General features: G+C 40.2%; 2 protein-coding genes across 2 annotated transcripts; both read right to left on the bottom strand.

The window, feature by feature from the left end:
* Positions 1-651: 651 nt before the first annotated feature.
* On the bottom strand, positions 652-4,090 carry LOC118408422 (polyunsaturated fatty acid lipoxygenase ALOX15B-like). The gene is made up of 4 exons (XM_035809229.1): positions 4,004-4,090; positions 3,213-3,383; positions 2,468-2,637; positions 652-1,996 (listed from the first exon to the last, which is right to left on the bottom strand). The coding sequence occupies exons 1-4, from the start codon at positions 4,040-4,042 to the stop codon at positions 1,888-1,890; spliced, it is 489 nt and encodes a 162-aa protein (XP_035665122.1). The 5' UTR covers positions 4,043-4,090; the 3' UTR covers positions 652-1,887.
* Positions 4,091-4,297: 207 nt separating this feature from the next.
* On the bottom strand, positions 4,298-15,879 carry LOC118408428 (allene oxide synthase-lipoxygenase protein-like). The gene is made up of 15 exons (XM_035809239.1): positions 15,813-15,879; positions 13,996-14,089; positions 13,228-13,336; positions 12,265-12,371; positions 11,426-11,582; positions 11,001-11,045; positions 10,666-10,794; positions 9,947-10,044; positions 9,107-9,239; positions 8,203-8,289; positions 7,508-7,613; positions 6,272-6,389; positions 5,079-5,168; positions 4,837-4,900; positions 4,298-4,429 (listed from the first exon to the last, which is right to left on the bottom strand). The coding sequence occupies exons 2-15, from the start codon at positions 14,058-14,060 to the stop codon at positions 4,298-4,300; spliced, it is 1,440 nt and encodes a 479-aa protein (XP_035665132.1). The 5' UTR covers positions 14,061-14,089; positions 15,813-15,879.
* Between the last annotated feature and the right edge of the window lie 492 nt (positions 15,880-16,371).

The following is a 16,371-nucleotide window of genomic DNA, read 5'->3' on the forward strand; positions in this document are numbered from 1 at the left end:
AATGACGTTGAGGAAATTGTCTTGTTTCCGATTGTGCCCTTGAAACAATTAGGGTGGGTGGGTAGGGATTCATTTTTCCTATTCATTATTTTTGGATTTCGGCCGAAATGGTAAAAAAATACTGTTTCAAAGAATCCTAAACCGGAAGGTAGTTATTTTCATATTGATACTATTATCAGTAAGTAAACTTCTGCCTTTTATGAACTTGCAGAAGCTCAAAAGGCCGCGGCATGTATTTATCATTCCTGCAAGTTCATAGTATTACTAAAAATGTTCCTTTTATGCTCTACATGAATTTACGAAAGTTTAAGTGCCTAGACGTTTCACTTTCTCAGCTAAAAACAAACACTTAACATAGTCCCTGCATTCGACAAGAGCCTTTTATCAATTTGCAGTAGTTTCATTGCCCAAAACACACTTAAGGTGCACTCTCACTGAACTTGCGTCAAGCTTCCGTCACTACGGATTTCGTTCACTGCAGCACTGTTGTGTTACTTTTTCAGAGTTTTTTTATAATTTAGATATTGCGTCACAAGTAAAAGTATGAGTTAGAAGACAAAAAAATACACAAAACGGAAGAAAATTCGTTGTCATTGTGTCATTGCGCGATCGCTCCGTTTGGCAAACGCACCAAAATCAATAAATGACATATTTCCCCAAAATAAAACGCTTTATTGTTATGATTTTAATGTATTTAAGGAAATACATTTCACTGCAATCGAAGTAAATGGTAAAAACTTTTTTCAGACCAATACATGATGACGTACTTTACCAATGTACGAGTATAACAACAGAAAAAACGACATACATTTTGCACCAGATCTAATCCAATATACCTATTCTACAACTACTTGTACTTCCACCCATACTATTTATGTAATCAAGCCCATGGGCGTCATATCGTAGTAATACATCTACACACACAAACCCATCAAACTGAAATCACTACCATCTATCCTAAGGTTGAAAAGACGTTGTTAATGAGTGCAACAGCCATTAATGACATCGGCGACGTTACTACAGTATAGAAGGCCTGTCCCGGTTATTTGAAAAACTCACATACCAAAACAAAAAATCGGAGATCCTCCTTGAAATATTTGCATACAGATAATGCCCTTCCCTTTTTCCTATACTTGATCCCAACTACCTATCACCTTCCTATAGGGGGTTATTCCTACGGAAATGATTACCATGGACTATTCCACACTACATTTAGGAAGAGGGTGGTTTCCTGTAATGCTGCAGTACCAGAAAATGTTGCTAGTTTGGCCCCGAATCTACATGTTTCTTTGGGACATCATACTAAAATCCATTGACTTAATATACCTGCGATACACAGACGAAAATAAGAAAAAAAGAAACCCGGGGCCCCTCACAGGTAAACCTCCTTCCCGGAAGTAATAAGTCATATGTATGGATTTGCAATAATAAGTTATTCATTTTAAGCGTTTTATAGTTGTTGTTTCTTGTTTTCAAACAAACGGTACTACTAGCCTGTTCTCGTTTACGTAGCATGGTTTCTTGGATATGAGGTAAAAGATTGACAACTATTCACACGCACACACAGGCAAGTTCTCTACCTACTCTACTCTACTTCGCTCTCCGTTTCATTTAAGAAGTACAAAACTTAAACAGCATTTCAATGTATGAGAAAGAAATACGTTATGCCACGGTCTCCTCCAAGAAAAGATTGTAGTATACATAGTAGATAGCTGAATTTTTTTCAGTACATGAAATGCACATGCACACGTGCCAAAGTTTCGGTTGATCAAACATGATGTCATTAATTGGTCAAATGTGCCAGGAAATTTCGTTGTGTACTAGTATGTTTTCTCCAGAGAAAGATATGCTACCTACAGCAAGGTTGTTTTGCTAACGTTTTGATGTTTAAAAACAACATGAAGTCTGGATGACGTCAGGGTCCAGGTATGAGAAAGGCGGGGACCTTTCCTTCTTCTTGTTGCTTGCTGAAATCGTGGCCATATCTTCCCGAAAACTATAGTAAAAAAGTTACATAATGAAATAACATAAACAAAAAAAAAAACATTTAAAAAAACCAAATAACATTCATGGGCACCTCACAATATGTACCGTTGCTATATTATGAAAAATAATATATTATACTACGAGTATATGGAACACATAGGAAAGTGCATATAGACAAAAGGGTGAACTAAATTCCGTATGATTTACTCTTAACTACGTATACATTTTGAGATAATTGTATGAGATTTACGTAGCAGTGAATCTGTATAACGATGTATATTTCATTGAACTAACCTAAACAATAAATCCAATTCTCCAACTCGCAGAGTATGCCACTGCACCACTTTCACATAACATACTGCTATTTTCACATCACCGCGGACCCACACCAAGACAATATCTCGTTTCCATAAAGGTAATAAATGAACGTCTTGCAATAGCTCATTTCTATAAACTTTAAAGGAATAAGCGAATGTTTTACCGTCTGACCGCGGCCTTCCCCACTGGTGAGAATAGGAAGTTGTTTTTGAAGTCGCCCAGTGTGTCCCTCAAGTTTCCCTTACAACTCAGCAGCCTTGTCATAGACATCATCCGCAGGGTCTCCTGCTTGTTTGGTACGTACTTCAGCACATCATCTATAGTTAGACGGGTCTGGACGGAGAATCCACAAAAAGAGATGAGTCCTTAATGTCAAAATGCACGTTTTCTTGTCTAAATAGAATATTTGACACCCAGGAGGCCATGTTCATGACATCCACGCAAGTCAACTTTTGGCCGTCTAAAAACACGTTTTCAACCATGCTTTATATCGTACAAAGCAACTGCAAAATGAGCAAATTTAAGCTGGAGATTGCAAAAATGATATGAGGCCAATTCCAAGGCCAAAGAAGATGTGAAAGACCAAAAATGAAGTATCTATTGTACTTATACGATATACATAAAATAGACCAACAACAATACCTCCCCTTAAATTAGTAGCCTCTTCCATTGACCCCATGACCCGGAGAGTCTTGCCTGATTAACGACTAGTTCTACCAAATCTGACCTGTACTTCCTAGTTCCTACTGATCCTGCAAGTCTGATATTTGCGGTAATCTTCTGTCTCTGACAGTGCTTTTAAAACGGAAACACACCACCCCCTTAAAAAAACTAACGTAATACATGAAGTTAAAAGCAACGCCCGACAAAGTGTTAGCGTAGCCAAAACGATGTGATTTGTTAGATACCTTGTCTGTGATTGGATTGCCGACGAGGTTGAGAGGGTAGTTGGGTGGGAAGGCACACTGGCTGTACATCTGTAGGCTGACAGCACGCGACACCGTGCTGGTAAAGATGACTGACGTCACCGTTGCAATGACGTCATCGACAGTCTTGAACTCACCTTCACCGGGAACCCCCTGTGGCACAGAGGCAACGTTTCTGTCATTAGCGTCATTTTCATTTCTGTATTTGAGCTTCACGGAAAGATTGGAAGTAGGGCATTCCTATACACGTTACGTCACATAATTGCCTCTAGCGAAATAATTGCAAGGACACTAATTTGGGGTTGGCAGTATACTTAAGGAGAGGGCGGGATTTTTTATGCAGATTTTGTAAGGAAGGGTCACGCTATGGGTCACGTTATATAACCCTAACCCTAACTCAACCTTAATCCTATTACTTAACCCTAACCTCAAACCCTGCCCTAGCCCCAACCATGACTATGATTTAGTAGCTTTTCTAGCAATTATTTGGCAACGCAATGATATCTGACGCGACACTGGTACCTCTAGCGGAGTACAGGTGATTATAGAGTATGCAAGTAAAATCATACAACGAATAAGAAATGATAAAAAAAGAACAAATATCAACTATCGTAATAATTAAAAAGCAAACCTTCCCAACCTGCCAGTCTCCGGCTACACCATAACATGTGCATCCTGCTAATCTACAACGCTGAAATAACTACAGACAAACACCTCGACAAATAATACACCCATTTTCATGGCAATGGTCTGCTTGATCGGTCATCATGTACCTGAATGCCTGCACCACCCTCGGCAGCTGCTTTAGTCATCTCCTCTCTCCAGGCCCTTAGCTCCTGGTCCCCTGAAACTTTATCCGTGTCATCTGAATTTGGTTAAAAAGACGGAAGAAAAAAGATATGGAATAACGTATAGACCAAACGTAAATCATTCATATAGTAAAACGAATGATTTGCATATCACTTATGAGGCAATTGTCATCGTCAATGCAGTCCCAAATGTGAGTTTACACTCCCATTGTTCCCTTTCGATAAATGCACTTAGTTGTGTATAATAAACTTTGCTGTTCAGCGGCGTAAAAGCTTAATTTTACCGTAGTGGGCCTTCAGCACGCTCCTGGTGTATTTCTCGATGGCGTACCAAATGGGGAGGGCGTCGTCTCGGTAGTGGTAATTCGGAAGTGCAGTTGTGTCATCGACCTAGTAAAAATGTGTAATACACAATAGCTATTGTTACATTTGTATGAAATGCACATGCTTTAAACCTGCTGTAAAATGTGTTATGTCTCTTAAATATACTGTATGAACACGTTAAAAATGAAAAAAAAAACGTTTCAGTATACACTGGGTGACATTGTCAAAGCACATAACCAAATAATTCATTCAAGTACTTTAGATTTGGACTGCATTGTAAGTACTATCTATTTTCATTTACTGTCTACATGCCTTACATTTAGGACCGCAATTGTTAGCAGCGACACCTATTTGCAGTTCGTAACAGAACCAGCCACAATTGCATTCACTGAGGATGGTGACAGACGGTCTTGAAATAAGTATTTTGTCGAACAAAGAATCAAGCCCTGTCCTTGGTACTGAATTGGCCTCACCTCTCGATTCTCCAAATCACGAGGCAAGTTCCCTTCCACGTTCATTCTCCAATGGCTTTTCCACCTACAAAAAAGATTATCACAAATTATAAATTTACACTGTGATTTATATAGAGCAAACAACGGGTAGTACAGCACGGTAGTGAAAGACAGTTTGGTCCATCCTATAGCATTTAGATGTGTCCATATTGAGTTATACTAATATAGTATCACCAGTACAATGCCTTGATAAAATGACTCACCCTCTTTGCAGGATGTCGATAAATCCATCCCTGCCGATCCTAGTGGTTTCGTCCATCCACTGCCCCGGATCGAGCATACGAAGCGTTTCTCTGCAAATATATGTTGCAAATACTGATAACTCTTTTTTTTAAATGACCATCTTAACGTAAAGATGACATGGCCAATGTAACCTCCATCTGATGATTTTTCTCATGGAAACCTCATTAAGGATTCTTGTCTACATGGTAACCACCTGTCCACATAGACTAACTTCATTGGTCTCTTGAGTGGTCTTCTAGGGCAGGTTATGGCTGTAGGTCCATGACTTGAAGGTATCGCTACCATGTACCGACAATGTAGGGAATAGGGAAGAAACGTGTTAAAGATAGATCTAAATTTGATAATAGCATAGCCTTATATGTTTAAAATTGTGTAAATGACAGAATTGTAGTGTAGTGTAAATGAAAGTGTAGCATAAAATATGTTGCTTTGTTTACACCACTGACACTGTTCAGGGCCGCTACAGGACTGTTCAGGACACACGTGCGTATATATTCAAGTCCGTATGAAGTCCGTACGGACGTCTTAGCCTCTACTAGGCTCCACACGTTGCTGGAAAAAGAATAGAAATTGGATAAATATGATACATAATATGTCAGACGAGTTAGCTGGCTCACAAACCGTACTCCTCGGTCAGCTACTCCTTTGGCATATTATGCATCTATATTTGCCCAATGTGTACTACTATTACAGTGACCTGTGAAGCCTGGTAGAGGCTAAGAATTCCATACGGACGTCATGTAGATTTGACTATATACGCAGACCCATTTACGTAAACGTGAAACAACTGTATTTTAATAGCCCATATGAGCTACGTTCGAATAAAGATCATTATTCTTGAAATAGTTGAACTGTAATTTCCAACACAAAAATTGGACTCACCAATTTTCGTCCGCATAGCATCAGTATTTGTCAAGGATTGAACAATCCACTGCTGTCGTGACGTCACGTTATGCAGATAGAACACGTGACTCAGTGAGCAGTGGATTACAGGTTGCAGGAGTGAGTGCATGGGCGAGTCCAATATTTGTGTTGGAAATTACAGTTCCACTATTTCAAGAATGACTTCTACCAACACAGATTAACTTTTAAGTAGAGATCATCATTATTAGGAAATGTTGCAAGAACAAAATTTAAATGTTTACTGACGGACCTGTTTGCCGGGATGAGCTGGTTGAAGTGCGGCGCCAGGAGACGGGAGACGGGGTGAGACACGGACAGATTCCGGTGGGCACACAGGGCGACAGACTCCATGGCCAGACGAGAGAACCCTGCAACATATGCGTAACGTTACGTTGTTAAAATATTTATGGAGGTTATATTTCACTAGCGTTTGTGTGTGTGTGTGTGTGTGTGTCTATTATTGTGTGTGTGTGAATGTGACAAGATAACTCAGGAACGGCTAAGTGGATTAATTTCATAATCAGAGTGTTAGTAGGGCGTGATAAAAGCTGGAAAGGATTAGATTTTAGCCCCCAAGCGTCTTCCCTTGGTACTGCATCGTAGCTTCAGGTTTTGCTATCTCGTGTTCTGAACAAGCTATGGTCACGATTTTTAGGTGTTGGGTAGCTCTTGTGCTCAGAAAGACGTCACAGAAGTTTTGGCTCCCTAGTTTCATTTCTTTTCTCATCAACATGATTTATGTTAACATTTTTAGTCAAGTTTCATAGGAAACTAGACGGCTCAATCCTTAAGACATTTCTTTCTTTCTGACTTTAAAAGCAACCTGTCATCAAATAACAAAACCCTGCAGCATGTCCAAGACAAAATACACAAACGCTAGACGTTTTTTGCAGTATCAAGGTCGGTCGCCAGGAGGCCCATATTCGATCTACACCGTCGTAGTCTATCATGAAGTCCCTTCATCCATTCAGCACCGTCTCACAACTTTGCCGTCGTCCACTCGCCAACCAGGATTGGTGCAAAATTGGGCTAAGATTCACCCTAGACTAACTCCATAACGCTCCCCTGATTGTATCCAAGTAGAATATGATCTTTCCAACTTTGATTTTTCAAACTTCGTAGCCGCCGACAATTTTAAAGACTAGCAGTAGGTAATCTCGCCGAACAGGGTCAAGAGGTCATGGCCGGCTACATGTGACAGGGTCTTAACAGTAAATGCGGTATCTCACTGCACTTGCGTCATCCTTGCGTCACTACGGGACTCGAAATATACTCAACGAATTTTAGAGATAAATAAGGAATTTTCTTACACTGTGTGTATTTTGTCGTCTTCTGAAGTCATACTTTTACATATTATGCAATATCTAAATTATGAAAAAAAATCAGAGAAAATAACAAAACAGTGAACGCAGTGAACGAACCCCGCGGTGACGCTATCTTGACGCAAATGCAGTGAGATACTACCTTTAAGGAAGGCGGCACCTACCGAAGTTTGCGCACGCCAGGTGCCAAGAAGCCTCGGCCAGGTTGTACCACATCTTCACCAGCAGCCAGGTGTACGGTGGGTCCGTCGGCAGGAATACCTGGACAGCCTGGACAGGTAAAGGGGTGAGATGAAACTAAAACATCACGATTACATTACCAAAAACATACCGCTTACTAGCAGGTAAGCAGGAAACAGGAACTTCTCTAAAAGCGATACTAAGTACCAACAATCTCGTTAACAATCATCCTGAAAATCTTAGTAATTGCGTTTAATCGACAAAATCAATGATATAACATTCGTTCGTCCGTTGGCACATACGTTAGCAGATTTCCTTGCTGTTTCAGTGTCAGGGTATTAACATTACAGGAGTGGTTTGCTAGCCATTCTGTTTTAACGTGCTAGAGGTACCTCCTAGAATATGAAACTCCCATTTTACGTTCCTTCCAAAAAAGGCATACAGCCCTATAATCAAGTGGTGTCTTATCAGGATTCCAGGTTTTCCCAGTCACCAATTAATTGGAATCAGCAGCGTAACTGTAAGGCTGCTACCAGTTGCACTACAAGGAAATCCCCATTCAGCAGTATGTATATAATATATATATATATATATCTTTGACTTTCTATTGGAGAAAAGATGTATTGTACATGTACAGTCGGTAAATATAACGTATCCATTAGGCATATACACTTCTTACCTTGAGCTCATCAGGGAACAACTGGATGGCTATCGGCATGAGATCTCCTTCGTCATCCACGAAGAACAAAGCCATTGGTGCACATAGCTGGAGAAAATACATGCAAAGTATTCATAGGTATAGCTAGGATCATATTTCAAAACCGGGGCCCGAACGGGCTGTTTGGGGAAATGAAACGAAAATTAAAAATATATACCTAGAAATAAACACAAATCATGCCCACGACTCCCATGTTTACGTTTTGCGTATTTTGGTGCCTTTTTGTGTGGTATTTATCGTTCCCGAAAGCTGTCCGGTCGCGGCCCGGTTTTAAATGTGACCTATATTATACTATATGTTACGTGAGCTCACCACCGCACAACTAGGAAGCAACTTAAACCAAATACATGATGGGCATCTTCACATGGTCTAGCCAGACAAACTACTGTTCTGTCTATTCATACTAAAAGTTAGTAAAACATAGTCATATGTATGGTGACCAGCCCCTCCAGTTTTGTCCTGCCACTTGCTACATTATGTAATGTAACACCAAAGGTTACTGCTGCAACTTCAGTGACAATGATGACAGCCGCCAAGTCCAAGTCATTGACTTGATTTGTTCGAATAAGAATAAGAAAAGGTAGCCGAAGAGAAAGAAACGGAACAAAATCAAATCAAGTGTTTCTATTCGGTTAAGGTTGACATATGATAATACATGTACATGTAAAAAGAGCTGCATTTGTTGTTACGTTTTCCTAAGAATTTGGTTGTCGTTCTGTATCCATATTTTATACAAAATGTACTGACGCAGGTTGGGGCTCCACACGTTCAATCACTTACCTTATACAGGCATGAGAAACAAACTTATCATAAAAATGTATTTTTCAATATTCGTAATATTTGTAAAGGAAAACAGGGTCCCTACCACGTTGCCGTCAATGCATTTGACCCCCTTTAGCATGGTGAGGTCAGTCAGATACAGCCGCTTGTCTTGTATGGCCTGTTTCAGGGACACGTCCTTTAACACGTCCTTCACCATCTCTTCTGTCACGTTGAGACTTGAAATTAAAAGATCGTGATAACAGAAAGTCAAAATGAAGGTGCGACTTGCAATACGGTAGAATCTATTAACATGTAAGGCTTTTGAATTACAGCAACAAAAGGCCATACATAACCAGGAAAAACACAACAAAAACGATACCAACACTCCGTTAATCAGTAGCCTATTAGACTCTTTACGTCGATGAAGGTTAGACATCCAGGTAATAAGATATGCCAAAAAGTAATTACTCAAGCAACTGGATATGATTTTGGAAACGGTCAGACGTTTCGCATAGTATACACTATCCTTCGTCAGTGACACTGACCGTTTCCAAATCATATCTAGTTGCTTGAATAACTGCTTTTTGGCATATCTATCTCCAGTGTCACTGACGAAGGATAGTGCTAGTGGATACTATCCGAAACGTCTGACCGTTTCCAAAGTCATATCCAGTTGCTTGAGTAACTACTTTTTGGCATATTAGACTCTTTCATGACCTGGACTGCCATGACTAAAGAACGATTTGTTCTACCACTTCTGACCTAAGCACTTCGGCAAAAGCAACAATATTGGTTATTCGAAGAGGCTATTTGAGAAAGACGAACTACCGTACTACACTACTTGTACGTGTATAATCAACCACTGGTTTGACATAAATTTGTCCCAGGAAGCCACGTAAACTATTTACAACTAATTCGGGAGTATAGAAGTGTCATCGGATACCTTGCTGGGATTTCCTTGCACAGTTTGATGAGGTTAGGAACCAGACCCTGAAGCCTCTGCTGTCCGAACATCTTATCGAACCACCAGTTCTCTATTCCCTGTGGTAAAAGGTTAAATAAAAAACATGGTACATCCCGCATCACTCAATGTACCAGCCCTCCCGCGGGTCGGAGCGCCTGACGGCCGAAGTCCGGCGGGCGATCAGACCCGCGGGAGGACTGGGACCGAGGCTGTGATAGGGGCTATTGACAGGGATCTACGACACTTTCCGTCACAAGACAGTTAACGTTTATACAACACATCCAAGGCACTCAGGAGAATGATGTTGATTTGTTGTCGTATACCTGCCGTGTGGCAAATATGACTGGGCTCCAGCAAAAGCAAGTACGAAATCAACAGGCAGGATGTACATTGTATTTATACGTGCGTCAAGTATACATCAAGTATGCACCAAGTATGCATAAAGTATGCGTCAAGTATGCATTAAGTATGCGTCAAGTATGCATCAAGTCTGCATCATAACAGATATACACATGGAAAGTGTATAACACAAATGGAATTTCTATTACAATATTTGATTAACAACTTCCAATCTCTTTTTCTATGAAAAAATTGCAGCTACCAAGAAGATTATACATCTAAAGTTATTCAACTACAGCTTCCTTGCTACTACAAACGGCGTTGAAATCTTTGCAATTGTACAAAAAGTTGACAAACACCTGAGGGACTTTAAAGCCAAGCTCGTACAAGTCTGCAAAGTGGCTGAGTTGCTTGACCTGTCCCCACTGTGTCAGGCGGAGGAGAAGCTCATCGCTCTTGCATCGGTCTCGAATGTTGAAGTATGTTTTCTACAGAGATTGGAAAAAATGAGAACACGTATAAAGAAATACAATTTTATCACTCTACGTAACAAGCTATAGTAACAGTCTCAATGCCACCTGTTAGACTTGAATGGGGCTAAACCAGTCGACGGTTTAGTTCTTGACATTTTTGCAAGCGCCTTATACCCACGCCGATTATAAGCTGACATTTTTCTTGGCTGCGCCGACAATACCTTGTATTCCTGTGCCCACATTGCCTGTCTTGGTGATCCGGCAACCTGTAGAAAAGGGTAAAAACACAAAACATCAAAACCGGATATTCCGCTGAACTTTTGTTTTACCTCCCCGACAGAGTACCCAATGTTTTTCACAAGAGCCGCAGGGGGAGGGGCGATCCCTACCCACTCACCAAATATAAGGATCCACCACAACTTCTCGAGTTATTCTGTCCACTTCCCCATGGGGTACAATTTGAAACTGTTTAAGTCAAGTGTTAACAGACATCTTTCTTCACAATACAGTATTGTAACCCCAAACGCTTGAGTGGCTCCATGAGCCTTGTTTTGCGGTGAGTCCTAAGTAAACAACAACAAAAAACTGACAGAAAGATAAACGGCACAAAAACATGACCTTCTTGGCAAGGGTAATAAGCTATGACCTGTACGGGACACCCGTCAGCCAATGATGTCATTTGGAAGTCCTTCTTCTTGTCGTTGAGCTCCCGTCGTCGCTGTCCCGGGTGGGGGTCGTTCTGCGGTAAGCAGCAGTTGAAAGGCGGGATGAAGAGTCTTTTCCCCGGTCCGGGCTTCAACCACCTGGCGACGGAAGAAAAACAAGACTATCATCTAGCATGACAGTTCATCCTCGTCTTGGTAAGTGGCATTATGAAGAAACTTATCACTTTGAACCTTTGTCTAGTGTTGAAAAGTTCATTCTTCTTATGCGTTTTGATCAAACGACATTACAAACACATCTCAAGCTACATATTTAACATTACTGAGGAAGGAGAAAAAGCCGAACAAATGTATTAGACTAGTCTTAGAATCCATGTTTTAGATTAGACTTAGAAACTATGTTTACTGTATTACCACCCTTTGTATCTATATGCCTGTACTTAGCCCGATAGGGCACGAATGTCTAATAAAGGCTATTACATTTTTTTCTATTTTGCTTTTGGACAGACGAGGACAATGTGGCACTGCACTCAAGTTAGTTACTTATATTAACAGTGACACATACAAAATACAGACAGAAGGTAAAGGAAGACTTTTGTATGACCTCACCGACCGAAGTCAGGTACCCATTTTTATACATGTGTGGAGTCAGAAAGTTCGTGTTAGGTGCCTTTCCCAAGCGCTCGACGTCGGCGGCATGGCTAGTATCGAACTCAGGACCACTAGATTCCGAGCCGAACGCTCTACCAGGTACGCCACATACAACTAAATTGTACCTAACTAATGCTGGAAAAAAATAGTTTTTAGAATGTGATGCACGAACCTCTGGACTGGAAAGGTGTACAGCTCCACATCGGAAAGCGAAGAAATCTTGACGGTATCGACGAAAGTGTCGCCTTTCCCCTCGCTCCAGATCTCCAGTTCTTTAACCTATATATGGACGTGAATTGTCTGTAAGTATCAATGAGTGAGTGTTCGCCTTACATTCGGTAGGTCGTGAGTTCGATTCCAGGCCGAGTCACATCAAACCAGTTTTTACAAAATGGTACCATGGTGAGCACTGTTTTCCCTGCTTAGCATTTATGGGAAAGAGTATGGTAGTTGCAAAAACTATATTATCAGTGGACTAGTCCCCTACTATCTATACGTAGCGACTTAATTAAGTTGTGTATACGCAGCCCAATGTTCTTTAATTGGGAGCTGGTGTGGGGAGTGGGGAGACTTTAAGTTTATTAACTAACTGCATGAAGGACATAGATGGCTTTTCTGTACACTTGTTAATTATGTGGAGCATCATGCTACTGTATTTATTTGGAAGAGAGAACTTTCTTTTGCGACGATTGTAACAGGTGCAGTGTATGGCAACTTATAGTGTCTGTACTTGCAGTTTTGTTTCAAACCGCTAGGCGATGTGCATGTAACGACTAGTGGTCTTCACGTAATGGATATGAACACGCCTTATCCTCCTGAATTTTGGTAAATTTGGATATGCTAGTGAATGGGCATAATGTGTGTATAATCCTTGACATAATGTGTGTATATTCCTTGACATAATGTGTGTATATTCCTTGACATAATGTGTGTATATTCCTTGACATAATGTGTGTATATTCCTTGACATAATGTGTGTATATTCCTTGACATAATGTGTGTATATTCCTTGACTTTTAATTTTCGTTTCCACAAACATCCCGGCCGGGCTATGGTTGGGAAAAGGGATCTTAGCATTCCCCAAGCATCCCGACCGGACCCCATTTCAGAAAAGGGACCTAAGCCTAACACGTACCTTTTCACGCAGTTGAACGTTGCTCGGCGTGACGCTGCTTTTCGATGCGGAAAGTTTGATGGTTTCCGTCCGATTACCGGCGATGTCCTCCAAAACGATGAAAATGGGGCTGGAACGTCATAGAAGATTGATTTCCATGTTCGTGCCCCAAAATTTAGATTGCAAGAGGTAGAGACATTGGTAACATATACAAGTAACGGGAACAATCGTTGGGATGTAACTAGAGACTAATCGAATCTATCTTAGAACAGCGACATCTATGCTGCAGTGCACTATCTCTATCTATTTATCAAACTCAGTGTAGTCCAGTATTGTAGCAACTGAAATTGTAGTGATATAATGTATATGTGTAGTATGAGACTGTGCCTTTTGTTGTCTATACATTGCCATACATTGTCACTGATACAATTGTTGTGCAATAAACCATCTACCTATATATTTATCTAATAGTATGTATTATTACTCAAGTGGCAAGTTCACTCCAAACGATTCTGCTTTGTCTATCCTTTTTGACACCCTTTAACACTACGGCTTTCTCTATTTTGTGAACCAAATGTGTATACATGTATATGTGCATGATTGAAAGACCCTTATTGTAAATTCATACCTACGGCTACGACATAGGGCTAGGTACAGACATTTATCTTATGAATTATAACAAACATATGACAAAAGAAAGTAAACACGAGAAGACAAGGGTGTTGTAAAAAGCTACTGGTGATCCTTATACAAGGTTTGTCTAACATAAAAAGTGTAAACGACTCTTACCCGCCCCTTTCCTTCTCCGTTATGATTTGGCAGGTAGGGCCTGTTGAAGACGAGTTGTTGCCCATTTTGCTTGTGTACTAGCCTGCGGCAAACCGGAAAAAAATTAAAACACGCACAAGCTTTATTGACAAGACATAAAGTAAAGTTACTTTTGTATGGCCAACTATAAACTACAACAAAAAAAGAGAGAAAGAATACAGAATATATCTTACAATTCTACTAATTAAACAGTATATAGATAAGATTCTACTAATTAAACAACATAGGATAATAAGGAAAAATCTGTCACAAGGCATTAAGGAATGCTAACCTCCTTTGCAGCCGGCGGCGGTATTATTTTTTGGGGAGAGCTTTTGGGAGAGCTTATTCGCGATTTTGGGGAGCGCTAGATTGGCGATCTGCAACATAGAGAGCATTACGTCCGGGAATATTACATTTGATATTCCCAGCATAAGAATCTGTCTCATATGTTGAAAATCGTGGATCAGCTAACCCCTTCCCAAAACAGAACCACTCCTAGAAGGCTGCGAATGAGGCTAAACAAATGCATGAAATTTTCAGCAAGCTTTCAAGACTTCTTCACATATTGTCGACACCCTGAAATGCGTTTCCGATCATGTATTGCTACTGTATTACAGGTTTTTTTTTCAAACGCGCGAACGTAAAAAACACAGCGAACATTCCATGATTTACAGTACTAGTGATTACTTAGATAACACATCATTGTTTTCAACATCATCTAGCAAAATTATGCGTACTTTTTCTACAACGTATAGTGTATTCCTAGTTCAGTTGTATTCTACTAAGGAAACTGGCGCCTTGATAATCTCAACATAACGTTAAATATGCTGCTATATATTCTACATTTCCTTTTCAGTGTGTTTTTTTGATGTACAGGATAGCAAATCACGTAGAGTGGCAGCTGTCACATTTTGCTCTCGTTGAATTTAGATAGAATGCTTAGTCCGACATGAAAGCTTTGTTTAGTGCATAGCTTATGTTTAGTGTACAACCTACGTGTGACCTATGTTCATTGTATAACCTATGTATCGTGTGCAACCTATGTCTGGTGTAGAATCTGTTTCGTGTATAACCTATATATAGTGTATAACCACTGTGTATACATATACGTATAACCTACGTGAAGTATATAAGCTATGTATAGTGTATAACCTATGTATAGTACATAACCTGTGTGTTTGTTATGAATTGCTCGAAGTTGGCCATTACTAATCCTAAAACCGTGAAAACGTAACATTCACACATAAGCAACGAGGTTTCTCCCGCATGTATCAAACTGTATGTGTGCCAAATTCTCTTAACACAGCGCACGATACTCTAACAAAAAATACAAAATATGTGCACACTCGCAAGAATGCAGTTTTCGGATAAGTTGGGCAGAAGATTGACAACCTCGAAGAACCAGTGTGACCCTATGTGACACCAAGAAAATGGGGGGCGTGTCTCTCTAGAGGCATAATTTGCAAGTCTTGTGGTAGACGCTTCCAGACACACGTTTAGGTACCACGAAAACATGAATCAGATGCATATTTCAATCTTCCAAAAGAGGCAAATCATCAAATAATTTTGTTACTAGTACTACAGCTTGTACGACGTTTTCTGGGGCAAGTAAAATGTAACGCACTGTCAAACCAAAGTTGAGCCAAATCCTGCCTATAAGGGTGCTTACATATACGTTTCTGAGATTTTCACTAACTACAGAATAACATGACCTGTAACTTTTGATATGTAAATCCTTGAGCATTTCTAAAACACTTCTAAACTTTCTGCAACTGGTAAAAAACCCCGCACGTACCTTGTTCTTGTTGTGCTGGTGATTATTTGTGGCAGGTGTTCGCACTACAAACTTCCCAGTGGACCGCAGCAGCACTTCGAGCGCGAACAAGTCTAACCGGTTCTTTTGTCCCATTGAGGACTACGTCACATTTCCTATCCGGGGCCCGGCCGGGCTGTTTGCGGAAACGGCATGTTTATGGCAATAAATATGCACAGGGCATGCTACATGTTGAATAATTTTTGGTCCGTTTTGTGTTTTTGGCTGTTTTTAATATCGTACTTTCTGGTCCCCAAAACTGCTCGACCGGGCCCCTTTGTGGTGACGTTAGTCTAAAATGGCTTCTGTATTGCAAGATCATGTTAAACGGGTACCAATATGTCTCCCTCCATGTGTCTTTATTCATGAAGGGGAGAGGCAGGTTTGAAGGAATTTTAACTACTACGAATATTAAACAATAAAGAAAATCTAATAATTTTAACAGACATTAATGTTTAGTGGATCATGGAAGGACGAAAAAAAAACAAACAATTTCAACGTTTCCATGACTACTACCTCTCTAAAAAGGAATTGTTTCGCAA

The sequence above is a fragment of the Branchiostoma floridae genome, unplaced genomic scaffold (genome assembly GCF_000003815.2).
Source record: "Branchiostoma floridae strain S238N-H82 unplaced genomic scaffold, Bfl_VNyyK Sc7u5tJ_1583, whole genome shotgun sequence".
Classification (NCBI taxonomy): Eukaryota; Metazoa; Chordata; class Leptocardii; order Amphioxiformes; family Branchiostomatidae; genus Branchiostoma; species Branchiostoma floridae.

What these genes read in the sequence shown, in the direction of transcription:
- LOC118408422 (XM_035809229.1), bottom strand. Translation starts at nt 4,042, where the DNA reads ATGACTAAAGCAGCTGCCGAGGGTGGTGCAGGCATTCAG. An exon ending in AGGGTGGTGCAGGCATTCAG is followed by an intron (nt 3,384 to 4,003) that starts GTACATGATGAC and finishes TCTGTGCCACAG; the next exon opens with GGGGTTCCCGGTGAAGGTGA. An exon ending in GGGAAGGCCGCGGTCAGACG is followed by an intron (nt 1,997 to 2,467) that starts GTAAAACATTCG and finishes TTTTTACTATAG; the next exon opens with TTTTCGGGAAGATATGGCCA.
- LOC118408428 (XM_035809239.1), bottom strand. Translation starts at nt 14,060, where the DNA reads ATGGGCAACAACTCGTCTTCAACAGGCCCTACCTGCCAAATCATAACG. An exon ending in ACGGAGAAGGAAAGGGGCGG is followed by an intron (nt 13,337 to 13,995) that starts GTAAGAGTCGTT and finishes ATGACGTTCCAG; the next exon opens with CCCCATTTTCATCGTTTTGG. An exon ending in TTGGCTTTAAAGTCCCTCAG is followed by an intron (nt 10,045 to 10,665) that starts GTGTTTGTCAAC and finishes CTTTTACCACAG; the next exon opens with GGAATAGAGAACTGGTGGTT.